The 14,701-nt window shown below is 51.3% G+C and overlaps 1 protein-coding gene across 1 annotated transcript in view; it reads left to right on the top strand.

The window, feature by feature from the left end:
* LOC115639234 (leucine-rich repeat-containing protein 37A2-like) overlaps positions 1-14,701 on the top strand; it is a 67,087-nt gene that overhangs the window by 40,721 nt on the left and 11,665 nt on the right. The window contains exon 7 of the mRNA XM_030541720.1: positions 12,111-12,229. Coding sequence (XP_030397580.1) covers positions 12,111-12,229 — 119 coding nt within the window. The remainder of the gene's footprint in view (positions 1-12,110; positions 12,230-14,701) is intronic.

Raw genomic sequence — 14,701 nt, 5'->3', positions numbered from 1 at the left:
GGATGCTGGTTCATAAATGTTTTTAGCATCATCTTCAGCGTCCCGTTGAACCTTTCTACCAGCCCGTTGGTCTGGGGGTGATACGCTGAGGCCCAGTTGTGGTGGACCCCACATTTCTGCCATAAGGACCGGAGCAGGGCCGACATGAAGTTGGACCCCTGGTCCGTTAAGACCTCCTTGGGGAACCCCACCCGGCTGAAAATTGTCAGCAGCGCATCTGCCACTGTGTCTGCTTCGATAGAGGACAAGGCCACCGCCTCGGGGTAGCGAGTGGCAAAATCCACCACCACCAGGATGTATTTCTTCCCTGACTGGGTCGTCTTGCTGAGGAGTCCCACTATGTCCATGGCCACCTTCTGGAAAGGTTCTTCTATGATGGGTAAAGGCCTCAAAGCCGCTTTCCCCTTGTCCCGGGCCTTCCCCACCCTCTGGCAGGGGTCACAGGATTGGCAGTACTGTCGGACATGGGTAAAGACCCCAGGCCAGTAAAAGTTCTGTAGCAGCCTCTGCCTGGTGCGCCAGATTCCCTGGTGCCCTGCGAGAGGGATGTCATGGGCCAGGTACAACAGCTTGTGACGGAACTTCTGGGGAACCACCAGCTGCCTCCTGATCCCCCATGACTCTACTTCCCCTGGGGGAGCCCATTCTCGGTACAGGAACCCCTTCTCCCACAGGAACCTCTCCTTGCAACCTCTTCTCATGGTCTGTACCGCACTAATGTCAGCCCGGTCCCTGTGCTTCCGCAAGGAGGGATCTTTCTGCAACTCGGCCTGGAACTCAGCAGCTGGGACAGGAATGGGGACCGGCTCTCTCTTGCTGGCTGGGTCTGAGGCCGCAGCCTCTCTGCACCGTGCCTCGGGGAAGCATTCCCCGCTCCCTGAGTTAGGGTCCTGCACCTCAGGTCGAGTACCTTCCCCGTTGTCGGGGAGCAGTGCCATTTGCCGACTCTGACTACGAGTCACGACCAGGGCACTCTGGGTGTTACTAGGCCAGTCCTCAAGGTCCCCTCCCATTAACATGTCAGTGGGCAAATATTGGTGTACCCCCACATCCTTGGGGCCCTCCTTGGCCCCCCATTTCAGGTGTACCCTTGCCACGGGTACCTTGAATGGGGTCCCGCCCACGCCCATCAGGGTCAGGTAGGTGTCGGGCACCATCCGATCTGAGGCCACCACCTCGGGCCGGGCCAGCGTCACCTCTGCGCCCGTGTCCCAGTACCCAGTGACCTTCCTCCCATCCACTTCCAGGGAAACAATGCACTCTTTCCGGAGGGGCAGCCCCACGCCCACCCGGTAAACCAAAAACCCGGAACCTGGAGCATCCACAGGTGGTATGTTGCCAACCCCCCTTTCCTGGGAATGTAGCCCCTCCTCCAATTGGGTTTTTACCCAGTCCACCCTCTGCGGGTTGGGTCTGCTTGGTCTGTCCCTGAGCTTGGGGCACTGGGCCCGTATGTGACCTCGTTGGCCATAGCGAAAGCAGCCCATATCTCGTGGGTCCCCTTGAGTGGGTCGGAGGGACCTGCCACTGGATGTTCCCCTTTTGGGGGGGTTCTCCATAGGCCCCCTTTGGGAGGTCCCATGATGGCTCTCTCTCTGCGTTGAGGCAGGCCTGCTCCTTCGAGACTCCTCTCTGCCATCCCCTGCCCGACTGTCCACAAATTGGTCAGCCAGCTGGCCTGCGTGCTGTGGGTTCTCCGGCTTCTGGTCCATCAACCACAGCCTCAAGTCAGACGGGCACTGCTCGTACAGGTGCTCTAGTATGAATAGGTCAAGCAGGTCCTCTTTAGTTTGGGCCCCAGCTGTCCACTTGCGGGCATACCCCTGCGCCCGGTTGACCAGTTGTAGGTATGTGACCTCACGGGTTTTACGCTGGCTCCGGAACTTTTTCCGGTACATCTCAGGAGTCAGCCCAAACTGGTGGAGCAGGGCCTGTTTGAACAGTTCGTAGTCCCCTGCCTCCGCCCCTTTCAGTCGGCTGTACACCTCCACGGCTGTGGAGTCCAGTAAGGGGGTGAGAACTGCGATCCTGTCTGCAGGGTCAACCCGGTGCAGCTCGCAGGCATTCTCAAAGGCCGTCAGGAAGGTATCTATGTCCTCCCCCTCCTTACGCCGGGGCAGCAAGTGCTTATCAAAGCTCTTTGTAGGCTTGGGTCCCCCCTCACTCACCGCAGCCGGAGCCTCACTGCTCCTCAGCCGGGCCAGGTCCAGCTCATGTTTACGCTGTTTCTCCTTCTCCTCCCACTCACGCTGGCGCTGGTTCTCCTCATGTTTACGCTGGTTCTCCTCATGTTTACGCTGGTTCTCCTCATGTTCACGCTGTTTCGCCTTCTCCTCCAGCTCTCGCCTCTTTAACTCGAGCTCTTCCCGTCTCAGCTCCCTTTCATATTCCAGCCGCCTCCGCTCCCCGGATGCCGAGCGTTGCCGGGAGGATCCCCTGCTGGGAGGTGAGCTTCGCCGGGAGGCTCCCCTGCTTGCCGGGGGTGTCACGGTGCCCTCGGTATACACTGGGCTCCTCCCCGCCCTTCCCTTACGCCTAGGAAGGGGGGGTCTCGGGAAGCCCTCGTCCGCCGGCTGACCGCTCCCAGCGGGGACAGACACTGGTGCCTGCGCTGCATCTGCTCGGCTGCTTCCCTCAGAGACAGGGCTCCGTTCATTCATGCGGTCTCCCTGCTCCAGCTGGGCAATCAGCTGGTCCTTGGTGCGTCTCCCCGGGCGCAACCCCCTCTGCTTGCACAGCTCCAGCAGGTCGCACTTGCGCCGCTTGGCATACATCTTCTTGCTGGCCACTCACAGGCCGGGGTGCTCGCCGCTCCCCACGGTTTCCAGGGGGACCCCTAGTGCACCAGCCCTTCGTGAGGTCAACACCTCTCTGCCAGGGTCGAGCTGCCGACTCCTTTGCCCCTGGGACTGCTCACTGCAATCTCCCGGGGGACCCTGTTACTGCAAAGTCCTTCTCACTGGGCACACACCCCCAGGGGTTAGTCACCCCTTCGTTTTACTGCTCCCCAGTCACTTACTGCAGGAAGCGCCGTCCATGGGGTACAGTATATCCCACCGCTGCCACCAGTTGTCACAGAGTGTGGGGGGGTCCGGCCCTGCACCCCTCTTCCTGGGACACACAGTGACACTTAGCCAGCCAGTAAAACAGAAGGTTTATTGGACAACAGGAACACAGGTTACAGCAGAGCTTGCAGGCACAGTCAGGACCCCTCCACCGAGTCCTTCTGGGCTTTCAGGGTGCTTGGATCCTAGCTAGGATACCCTGAATTCCGCCCACACAGCCCCAAGCCCAAACTCAAACTGCTTCCCTCCTGCCACTCCCTTCCTTTGTTCCCCTTCCCGGGCAAAGGTGTTGACCTTTCCCCTCCCTTACCTAGCTCAGGTTACAGGCCCTGGCATCGTCCATCCCCTAAAGTCCTCCCCTGCTCTCCCACTCCCCACACAGACAGTCCCTACTGCATCACACTCCCATCTTATTATGTTCTGTACACTTCTACCTGACTACTGTATTTTCCACTCCATGCATCCGATGAAGTGGGTTCTAACCCACGAAAGCTTATGCCCAAATAAATGTGTTAGTCTCTAAGGCGCCACAAGGACTCCTCGTTTTTATTGTTATTTGTATTCTTACTTATTCCTGTAGCACCCAGGAGCCCCAGTCATGGGCCAGGACCCCATTGTGCTAGGTTCTGCACAAGCCCAGAACAAAAAGATGGTCCCTGGCCCAGAGGAACACCTAGGGCTTGCAACACTGCAGAATGCAACCGAAAAGGCAAGCTATAAAAAGCACACCGAAGCCAAAGCCCTGTTTGTAACATGGTGTAGCATTAAAATAAACCCTTTAATAAAGGACATTCCCTGACACATGGACAGTAACACATTAGCATCCAAAACTCTAACCATTCCTAATGAAATAGCTGGACTGGATAGCTGATGCATGCTGAAGGGCTTTTGAGCACCTGCACCAGGACGCAGGCCTGGAGACTGTGTTTGGAGGTGTGGCGTTATTCAGTTGCCTCACCCTGGTGATGAGGTCAGAGGCAGCTCTGTAGGACCATCTCAGGCCTCTGTAAGGTGGAGTGGCTCTTTGAGGTAAGAGAGCTAAAGGGAAAAGATGAGAGATCCAACAAAGCAACTGAGAGAAAGCTTGGGCAACAAGCTATGGGAAAGTGTGAGTACGGTCCTGTCACGCATTTGATACAAGGGTTAAGGTTCTGAAGCAACAATCAAACCTGTGGCAAACCCAGGACAAATAGCTACCAAGGGACGGGTAGTAATTAGTCCCAAAGGGGTTAAGAGGCCTCTCCCCATCTATTGAGGAGAGAGCCATGGAGAAATAAGGTTCAGCTGGAACAGGGGTTACCAGGGAACTAATTAGGTTCAGCTGGCCCCAATTGCTGGAGACCTTTTTAAACCCTCCCTGGCAGGGAAGAAAGGGGGGAGTGAGAGAAGCAGAGAAGCTGCCAGTGAGTAGGTGCAGCAAGGCTCTGAATTCTTCCAGCAAGACTGCACTCTGTCCCCAGAAGGGGAGAAAACCAGTGCAAGGGACTGACTGAGGAAAGGATCAGCCAGACCCTGCGTGACCTGGAAGGACTTTGCTTTGCCCAAGCCTGTGTCTCCGAGGCAAAAAGGGACTGAGCCAGCTGAGGAGAAGCAGGCACTTTGCCACACGTGGTGTCAGGGGTGGGATGTCATAGTGAGTGAGGCTCTGTGGCAAGCCATCTCAGGGCAAGGAAAAATCACACACACAAAAAAAAAGGAGGACGTGGTGAAGGCGTTGATACAGGCCACTGCAGCTCAACAAGAGGCTACCAGAGTACAGGTGGCAGCCCAGCAAGAGTCAGTCCATGTTCAACAGGAAACAAACCAGCTGCTGATGAGCCAGGTGGCCCAAGATCGAGCCACCCTGAATGAAGTAGTAAACCAGTTGAAAGCCCTGACCACGCTGACGCATGGGGCCCAGGGGACCCGGCTGCTATGGGCGAGCAACTATTTACAGAAATTGACAACAGACGACGATATAGAGGCATATCTCCTTGCATTCAAGAGGACGGCACTGCGGGAGGCCTGGCCCCAAGACCAGTGGGCAGGCCTCCTGGCTCCATTCCTGTGTAGGGAGGCCCAGAAAGCCTACTTTGACATGACCACAGAAGCAGCTATGGATTACCCCCAGCTGAAGGTGGAAATCCTGGCGAGGACAGGCGTGACGCCGGCCATAAGGGCCCAGCGCTTCCATGAGTGGAAATACCAGGACGACAAAGCACCAAGGTCCCAGCTATTTGACTTGATACACCTCGTCCGGAAGTGGCTCCACCCCGAGACCCATGGGCCGGAGAAGGTAGTGGAAATCCTGGTATTGGACAGGTACATGAGGTGGTTGCCGCCGGATATATAAGGATGGGTCTGCCAAAATGATCTGTCCTCTTATGACGAACTAATTGCTCTCATAGAGAGACACTTAGCAGCCCAAGAACTTTCTCGGACCACCAGGGAAGGAAGGCGCCAGAATCGGAGACCAGTCTCTGCACCAAGGCCCCGGTTTGCCCTAGCATCAGGCCGGACAATAGAGGGAAGGAAGGAGGCAGAAGAGCCGCCGGCAGTCCCGGAGAGACTGGAGGACTGGGGGAGAAAGACTAGGGGGATAAATCCCAGCAGCCCGAAAAATAGGGGGCTGCCCCGAGCAGGGTACCGATGTTATGCCTGTGGCGAACTGGGGCATATTGCTGCCCAATGCCCAAATCTAGGAGAGCCTATGCAATGTGAACTGGGAGATATAGGGGGACCATGTGATCTAATAAGTCTAGTCAGGGTTGTGATGGTCCCTCATAGATACACTAGGCCCGTTAAGATGAATGCTATAGAGACCACAGCATTAATAGACTCGGGAAGTGCAATCACATTAATCTCAGGGAAGCTGGTCAGGCAGGGCCAACTATCCCAGGCCAAACGCTCAGGAATATCCTGTGTGCATGGGGATGTCAACTATTATCCGACCATCCCCGTAACCACAGAAGTTCTTGGAAACCCTACTAAGTTGATGGTGGGAGTAGTTCCAAAACTCCCCTACCCTGTCCTTATCGGGCGAGACTTCCCAGGGTTTGGTGGCCTACTCTCCGGGGACGAGGTAGAAGAAAATAATGACCCTGGGACCCAAAGTGTGGCCTAGATAGGTGACCCTCCCCCCACCTTCCATTAGTTTAGCCAGAATTTGTTCTCCCCACCGGGGAAGTCCAGGAAGACTCGGAGGGAACGGAGGGCGGATAAAATGAGGGGGACGAGGATCCTGACCCAGTACCTGAAGTCTACGCTGGCAGGGGAAAGAAGGGGCTCAGCTGACAGCGGGACTGGGTAGGCCACCAACAACCTTATCATTGGACCTGGTTCCCCAGAGGCTTTCCCCACGGGGGAGACGGAGGTAGACCCCCCCCCGAATCTGGACAAATAGGGACCACACGCGGGAGTTTTGGTCAGGATCAGGCCAATGATCCCATATACCACAATATTCATAAGGAAGTAGTCGAGGTCAATGGGGTCCCAGTGGAGGGGAGGGTTAAGGGCTCAGTGCCATAGTATATGATTAAGAAGGATCTGCTATATAGAGTAGTCCGCGTCCAAGAGCAAGTCATAGAACAACTCATGGTCCCCCGGAAGCATCAAAGGGCTGTAATGGATCTGGCCCACAGTCATCTGTTCGGGGCCCATCGAGGGGTAGATAACACCCTCGATCAGATTCTACAGAGGTTTTTTGGCTGGGCATTTATGCGGCCATCCAGCAATATTGTACCTCCTGTCCGGAATGCCAAATACATGGGCCCCGACCATTCTTAAGGGCCCCTCTGGTACCTCTGCCAATTATTGAGGTTCCATTTGAGCAAATAGCGATGGACATAGTAGGTCCATTGGAAAAGTCAGCCCGGGGCCATCAGTACATCCTGGTAGTACTAGATTATGCCACCTGATACCCCGAAGCCATTCCCCTAAGGAATACCATGTCCAAGACCATAGCCAAAGAATTAGTCCAGATTTTTTCCAGAGTTGGAATACCTAAGGAGATCCTGAAAGACCAAGGGACCCCCTTTGTGTCTAAACTGATGAAGGATCTATGTACCATGCTCCACATACGGACCCTTAGAACATTGGTCTACCATCCCCAGACCGATGGCCTCGTCGAACGTTTTAATAGGACACTGAAAAACATGTTACGGAAAGTGATTAGTCGTGATGGGAAAGACTGGGATGCCCTGCTGCCTTATGTACTGTTTGCCATACAGGAGGTTCCTCAGGCTTCCACTGGATTCTCCCCCTTCGAGCTGTTATATGGTCGACACCCCAGGGGCATACTGGACCTGGCTAAAGAAGACTGGGAAGAACAGCCGAACCCGGGGAGAAACATTGTGGCATATGTGCTGCAGATGAAAGACCGAATAGCCCGAGTCGCTCCCCTTCTGCGCGAACACATGGAGAAGGCCCAAGGGGCACAACGGACATATTACAATCATCAAGCAATGACCCGGAAGTTCCAGGTAGGGGACCGGGTGATGGTGCTCATACCCCAGCAGATAGCAAGCTCCTGGTCAGGTGGCATGGGCCATATGAGGTAATAGAAGCTATAGGAGAAGTCGACTATAAGGTCTGACAGCCAGGTCGCCAGAAGCTGGAGCAGATCTACCATATAAATCTGCTGAAACCTTGGCAGGATAGGGAAGCTCCAGTGATTGCACTGGGGGCACCATCCCCTAAAGGCAATCAGCCCAACCTGGTGGGAATATCCCCGGAGTTGACTCCGTAACAACGATCAGAAGTGATCAGCCTGATCAAACACAACCAGGATGTGTTCTCAGAAAAGCCAGGTAGGACTACTGAGGTTCACCATCATATCTTCACAGAGCCTGGAGTGAAGGTGAACGTCAAGCCATACCGGATCCCGGAGGCCAAGATAGAGGAGATTAGGAAATAGGTCAGGAAGATGCTGGCCTTAGGAGTCATCGAAGAATCTCATAGTCAATTGTCCAGTCCCGTGGTTTTAGTGCCTAAGCCGGACAGCAGTATGAGGTTCTGCAATGACTTCCGCAAGCTGAATGAGGTGTCTCAATTTGATGCATACCCTATACCCAGGATAGATGAACTGACTGACAGATTGGGAAAGGCACGGTTTATGTCTACCCTTGACCTTACTAAGGGCTATTGGCAGAGCCCCCTGGCTAAGGCCGACAAAGAGAAGACGGCCTTTGCAACTCCAGAAGGACTATATCAGTACACTGTTCTCCCCTTTGGATTGCATGGGGCCCCTGCTACTTTCCAACGGCTAATGGACAAACTGTTATGACCCCATGGAAAGTACGCGGCTGCCTATCTCGATGACATCATCATATATAGCCCCGACTGGGAGATGCACATGGAGAAGGTAGAAGCAGTCCTAGACACCCTGAGGAAGGCAGGACTGACTGCAAATCCCTCCAAATGTTCGATCGGGTTAGCTGAGGCCAAGTACCTTGGGTATATAGTGGGGAGGGGCGTGGTGAAGCCCCAGCTCAGCAAGTTAGAAGCTATACAGAAGTGGCCCCGACCACTCCAGAAAAACAGGTCAGAGCATTCTTGGGACTAGTGGGGTACTATAGATGGTTCATTCACCACCAGGGCATGCCCATTAACAGACCTAACCAGAGCGTGGGGCCCAGACATAGTAAAATGGTCTGCTGAAGCCAAAGCCGCTTTTGCAGATCTGAGGACAGCCCTCTGCACAGACCCTGTACTAGTAGCCCCAGACTGGGGAAAGGAGTTTATCCTACAAACGGATGCCTCTTAAGTAGGGCTGGGGGCTGTGCTTTCACAAATGGTCAGAGATGACGAACACCCCGTCCTCTTCCTCAGTAGGAAGCTCCTACCTAGGGAACGGAAATACGCTATAGTGGAGAAGGAATGCCTGGCAGTAAAATGGGCCATAGAAAGCCTCTGTTACTTACTACTTGGACAGAGGTTTACCCTGGTCACGGACCATGCCCCTTTGCAGTGGATGCACCAAAACAAGGACAAAAAGGCGAGAGTAACAAGGTGGTTTATGTCGCTTCAACCCTTCCACTTCACAGTACGACATAGGTCTGGAACCCAACATGGCAATGCGGATGGCCTGTCGAGGGTGCACCGTTTTCCGACCCAAGTAGCGCAACCCCGTAGAGTTGAGCGGGTGTGGGGGGATATGTGGCAAACCCAGGACAAGTAGCTACCAAGGGAGGGGTAGCAATTAGTCCCAGAGGGGTAAAGAGGCCTCTCCCCATCTTTTGAGGAGAGAGAGCCATGGAGAAATAAGGTTCAGCTGGAACAGGGGTTACCAGTGTCAGGGTCTCTAACCCAGACGGCAAAGTTCGTTGTCTGACCGCGAGAGAGACAGGCAACACCAGCAAGGTCCGATCAAAAGCTCTTTATTGACAAGTGCACGTATCAACAGAGAGCAGCTTGTCTCCAGAGAGAACCAGCCTGCTCTTTACATCTTAGTATAAGCCTATATAAACAGTTCCGTCGTGTCATAAATTATTCACTGGAGCAACCCACCCCCTTCTTCTAACAATTAGAAGCTAGACACCTTTAGAATACATGCATGCCTAAAGTTAGAAATGTAGGGGAGTTAAAAACAAACAAAGAAGAAAACCAGGGAGTGAAGACAAGGAGGCTGGGAAACTAGGGCTCCTATCAGTTCTTCGAAGGAGCTGCTCCTAACACAGCACATCTGGTACTATGCCAGGAATGCAGCTTCTCTCTTATCTCACTTTTTCCCAGCGCTTGTGAGACATGCTGCTGCTTCTCAGTGTTTTCCACTAAGGGATTACCCACAAACCTCTGTTACCCTGACTTTGGTCAGGTTGGCATACCTGGTTTTGTCTGCTATATCTTTATTCAGGCCTAACATTAGGGAACTAATTAGGTTCAGCTGGCCCCAATTGCTGGAGACCTTTTTAAACCGTCCCTGGCAGAGAAGCAGGGGTGGAGTGAGAGAAGCAGAGAAGCTGCTAGCGAGTAGGTGCAGCAAGGCTCTGAACTCTCCCAGCAAGGAAGACTGCACTCTGTCCCCAGAAGGGGAGAAAACCAGCACAAGGGACTGACTGAGGAAAGGATCAGCCAGACCCTGCGTGACCTGGAAGGACTTTGCTTTGCCTAAGCCTGTGCCTCCGAGGCAAAAATGGACTGAGCCAGCTGAGGAGAAGCAGGTACTTTGCCACAAAGCAAACTCAAGAGCAGGCCCAGTTTTGCACAGGAGTCAGATCTGGATGACTGGGGAAGGACAAGGGCAAAGTGACAAAGGTGTCTTAAAGTCTTTTCTGATCACAGGGACACCCTCTTGTCCCTGACACACCTTCTGTGCTGGGATCAGGGGACCCAGGATAGGGTGAGGTAGAGCTAGTTATGCCAGCTGTGCACCAGCCAGGGATTCCCCACACCTGAGAATTTCCCAGCTCCCTGTTCAGTCAGTTTCTGGCCTCTTAGCATCATGTGAACAGTGCAAAGGGTGAAGTGGGTGCTGGGATGTGGCCCTTTGTGTGAGGGGAGGAGAGAATGGCATGGGAGCCTGGCACCGTCACCTCACGGAAAACAAATTAACTTAAAACAACCTTTCGGTGAAAGGGGCGACATTGCCCAGTAACTCCCTGAATGGTGAGTGCAAAGGGACCCAAACTCCAGGCACACTGCTGGACAGAGGCTTCCATATGTCCAAAATCCATGGGTCTCATTACTTAGGTGGTATAAGTGGGGAGACTGTGCCTACCTATCCCTTAATAGCTCTGAATATATCCCGTCTGGCCTGCGGGCATGCCCCTTCCCAAAGACCCGGCTACACCCTGTCTGGCCTGCGGGCATGCCCCTTCCCAAAGACCCGGCTACACCCTGTCTGGCCTGCGGGCATGCCCCTTCCCAAAGACCCAGCTATATGTGTCAGCTTTTCCATAGGTCCTTTCCCACTGGCATGGAACCAAGCACAGTAAGCAGGTATTTAGTCTGAGAAAACAAGTGAAAACTACATGCTCACTTGTTCAGCTAACCTAAGAAAGTCGAAGCCTGGGGATGTGTACAGAAATATACACCACAGAATTCTGGATTTTCAGTTTGTTTCCTGTACCCTAGTCCTCTGATGCTAAAGATGCTGGTTTGCCCTTACACTAACTCAGGGCTGCCCAGAGATGGGGGGACAATTGGAGCAGTTTGCCCCAGGCTCCGCAGGGACTCCCATGAGAATATAGTATTCTATAGTATTGCAACTTTTTTTTATGGAAGGGGCCCCCAAAATTACTTTGCCCTGGGCCCCCTGCATCCTCTGGGCAGCCCTGCACTAACTTTAGCTGTTTTGCTGTAAATGCTCTACTTTCATAATCTATGCTTGTTAGGTTTGCCTGTGGAGACCATTAGCTTTGTATCTAAACTCAGCAATAATTTAGAGCTGCATGGGCTCGTGGCAATGCATTCAGAAAAGTTATTTCAGTTAGTAACTTCTCTGTACTGTGTTTACAAAATTCTTTTGGACCTTCATTATACATCATAAAAAAGAAACAGGCAACCAGCCCAATATTTTTCTTTTGCAAGTCCCTGTTAAAGACAACATATAGTTAGATCAGTTCGGTTCTTCTTCTTGTTCTGTTTGTTCATCACTATGGCTTCTCTGCACTGCTGCAAGGCAACTAACAAACAATAGAAATATTATAACCAAACAATAGTCAGAAAAGCGACCTGCTGAATGTACAGAGTTTTGTCAAAAACGCTGTTTCCAATGACATTTTTCAATGAGAAATCTCTAAAGGAAATGAAAACATTTGCTTTGTTTCCAATTGCATTTTTCAGTTAGTTTTTGAAAAATCAAAATGAAAGCTTTGATTCGAACTGAAAATCAATGCTTCACTTAAGAATTTCACACAATTTAAAAAAAAATTTCAAATGGAAAATTTTGAACAAAAAAATTTCAACTGAAATTTTAGTTGGGGGAAAAAAATAGTTTCCCATGCAACTCTAGAATAAACACACACACAAAAATGTGTTGCCGGGGATTGTTGTGTATTGCACAATATGTAATACAATGGAATGAATGAATATGGGGATTTTGTTCAATCATGTTTTTGTTTGTAGAATACTGCCCAACAACATGGCTTGCTGCCTCTGCCAGATGAAAGAGAATATTGAAATTCTGTGTAAGACAATCAAGTTACACTGTGAACACTTGTGTGCCACCAACTCCTCCCTGTGCGGTAGGTTTGCAGTTTAACATATATCATTTTGAACACAGCCACCTTAAATCTGACCATTTCTCCATTAACTGTGAAAGATTCTGTATAGGAAAGGTTCAGTTGGTCCTCTACTCCCAGCACTAGAGTGACCAGATGTCCTGATTTTATAGGTACAGTCCCGATATTTGGGGCTTTTTTTTTATATGGGCTCTTATTACCGCCCACCCACTGTCCTGATTTTTCACATTTGCTGTCTGGTCATCCTCCCCAGCACTCGGCATTTCACAGGACTGTGCACAGCACTTGTCACTCCATCTCACAAATGATATTGCAGAATTCGAGGGGGTTCAGAAAAGTGTGATGAGAATGATCAATGGCCTGTGAAAACTCTTGCATGAAGACTGAAAAGATGAAGATTTCTTATCTTAGAAAGGAGATAAGAGGGGACATGATAAGACTGTATAACATAATGACTGGGCTAGAGAAGGGAGATCAGGAGCTTGTTTTCCCTCTGTTATAAAACAAGAGCAAGGGGCATTCAATGAGGTAAAAATTGGCAAATACAAAATGGGAAAAAGGAAATACTTTTTCACACAATACATGGTTAGGCTATGGAACTCACTGCCTCATGAAGTTGAGGCCAAGAGTGTAGCAAGATTAAAAAAGGAACTGGACATTTCTATGGATACCAGAATATTCAGAGTTAGAATACTTACTGATAAAACATTTGGGAAGGGATATTAAACCTCATGATAGGAGCTTAAGCCACTCTCTATTAGGTTAGGGCAGGAGTAGGCAACCTATGGCACAGGTGCCGAAGGCGGCACACGAGCTGATTTTCAGAGGTACTCACGCTTCCCGGGGCCTGGCCACTGGTCTGGGGGGCTCTGCATTTTAATTTAGTTTTAAATGAAGCTTCTTAAACATTTTTAAAACCTTATTTACTTTACATACAATAATAGTTTAGTTATATATTATAAACTTACAGAAAGAGACTGTCTAAAATGTTAAAATGTATTACTGGCACGCGAAACCTTAAATTAGAGTGAATAAATGAAGACTCAGCACACCACTTCTGAAAGGTTGCCGACTCCTGAGTTAGGGGCTTGTTTACACATGGAATTATTCAAAAGCTATTCCTGATTAACTCCACATGTAGACACTGTTCTACCTCTGTACCAATTCCAGGGGCATCCCTGCTGGGGTGAGACTAAGGCAGCCTCAGGATTGGCTGGTTTAGTGCCCTATCAGTGTGAGCCATTTAAACGCCCTGAAAGTCAGCTGAGCAAACAGCCCCAACAGACACCAGCAGCTGGCACCCAAGAAGATTTTGAACTAACACAACCCCCCCCACCCCCGAGCATGGAGAAATGTGGAGCTTTTCCTGCTGGAGAGTGGGTTTGAGGAAATGAAGGCTGAGAAGTGTTTTGGAATTAAAACTTTAGTTGGTGTCAGATATCATCTTGGGAAAACTGGCTTGTTTGGTTAATTATCTATGGCTAGTTCCATCCAGCATGGTGTTTCCTTTAGCACTGGTTTCTGCATGCTGATGCGATGCAATTGCATGTGCTGAGCCGCATATCACAGCCTCAGTCATGCACCTCCCTTGTAAAATATGAGTCTCAGAACTGACAAGAGATGCCATGAATTCTTGTACTCTTAGTCAGGCTGTTCACCCTCCCGCCATTACCTAGGGCCAGAAATCACCGAGGTGAACAAGGAAATATCAGTTGTGCCATCGAGGCCTTTTCTCTACCGCTCTATATTGTACTAGTTCTACAATTGCATCTAGTCTACAGTTTTAAATGTCCTGAACAAATAGAGGAAGCCACAGCCTGACTGGTCTCTGTTATATGATCACAGGCTGTTGTCAGAGTGCCCCTATCTCGCGCAGGGTGAAATGCAGCACCAGGCCCACTGCATGCACCACTTTGGTTTGATGTACGGCATGAACAGTGTTGCCTACTAGCTAGAGCACTGGAAAGGGACTTAGGCGACCTGGGTCATATTCCCAGCTCTGCCACTGACCTGGTGGATGACCTCAGAAAAGTCACTTCCCTGCTGCATGCCTCAGTTTCCCTACCTGTAAAATGGGGATAACGATGTTGACCTTTGTAAAGTGCATTGAAATCTGCTGATGAAAAATCTATAAAGAGCTAAGGATTATTAATAAGTAAGGCTATGTTTTAGTTTCAGGTATTTTTGGTAAAAGTCATGGACAGGTCACGAGCAGTAAACAAAAATCACGGCCCATGACCTGTCCATGACTTGTACTATCCCCTAACTAAAACTTGGTCCAGGGGGGCCACAGGTGCTCTGGGGGGGTGGCCTGGGACCCCCACAGCTGCTGGGGGGGAGGATTGGTGGGGCTGGCAGGCTCCCTATCCAGCTCCGCGTGTCCCTGTAGCTCCTAGGGGGAGGGAAGGCCAGAGGGCTCCGCATGCTCCCATTGGCTGGGAACTGCAGCCAATGGGAGCTGCAGGGGTGGTGCCT

This window comes from Gopherus evgoodei, chromosome 23, assembly GCF_007399415.2.
Source record: "Gopherus evgoodei ecotype Sinaloan lineage chromosome 23, rGopEvg1_v1.p, whole genome shotgun sequence".
NCBI lineage: Eukaryota > Metazoa > Chordata > Testudines > Testudinidae > Gopherus > Gopherus evgoodei.
Note: the sequence above shows the minus strand (reverse complement) of the source record. Positions and strands in the feature narration are given on the sequence as shown.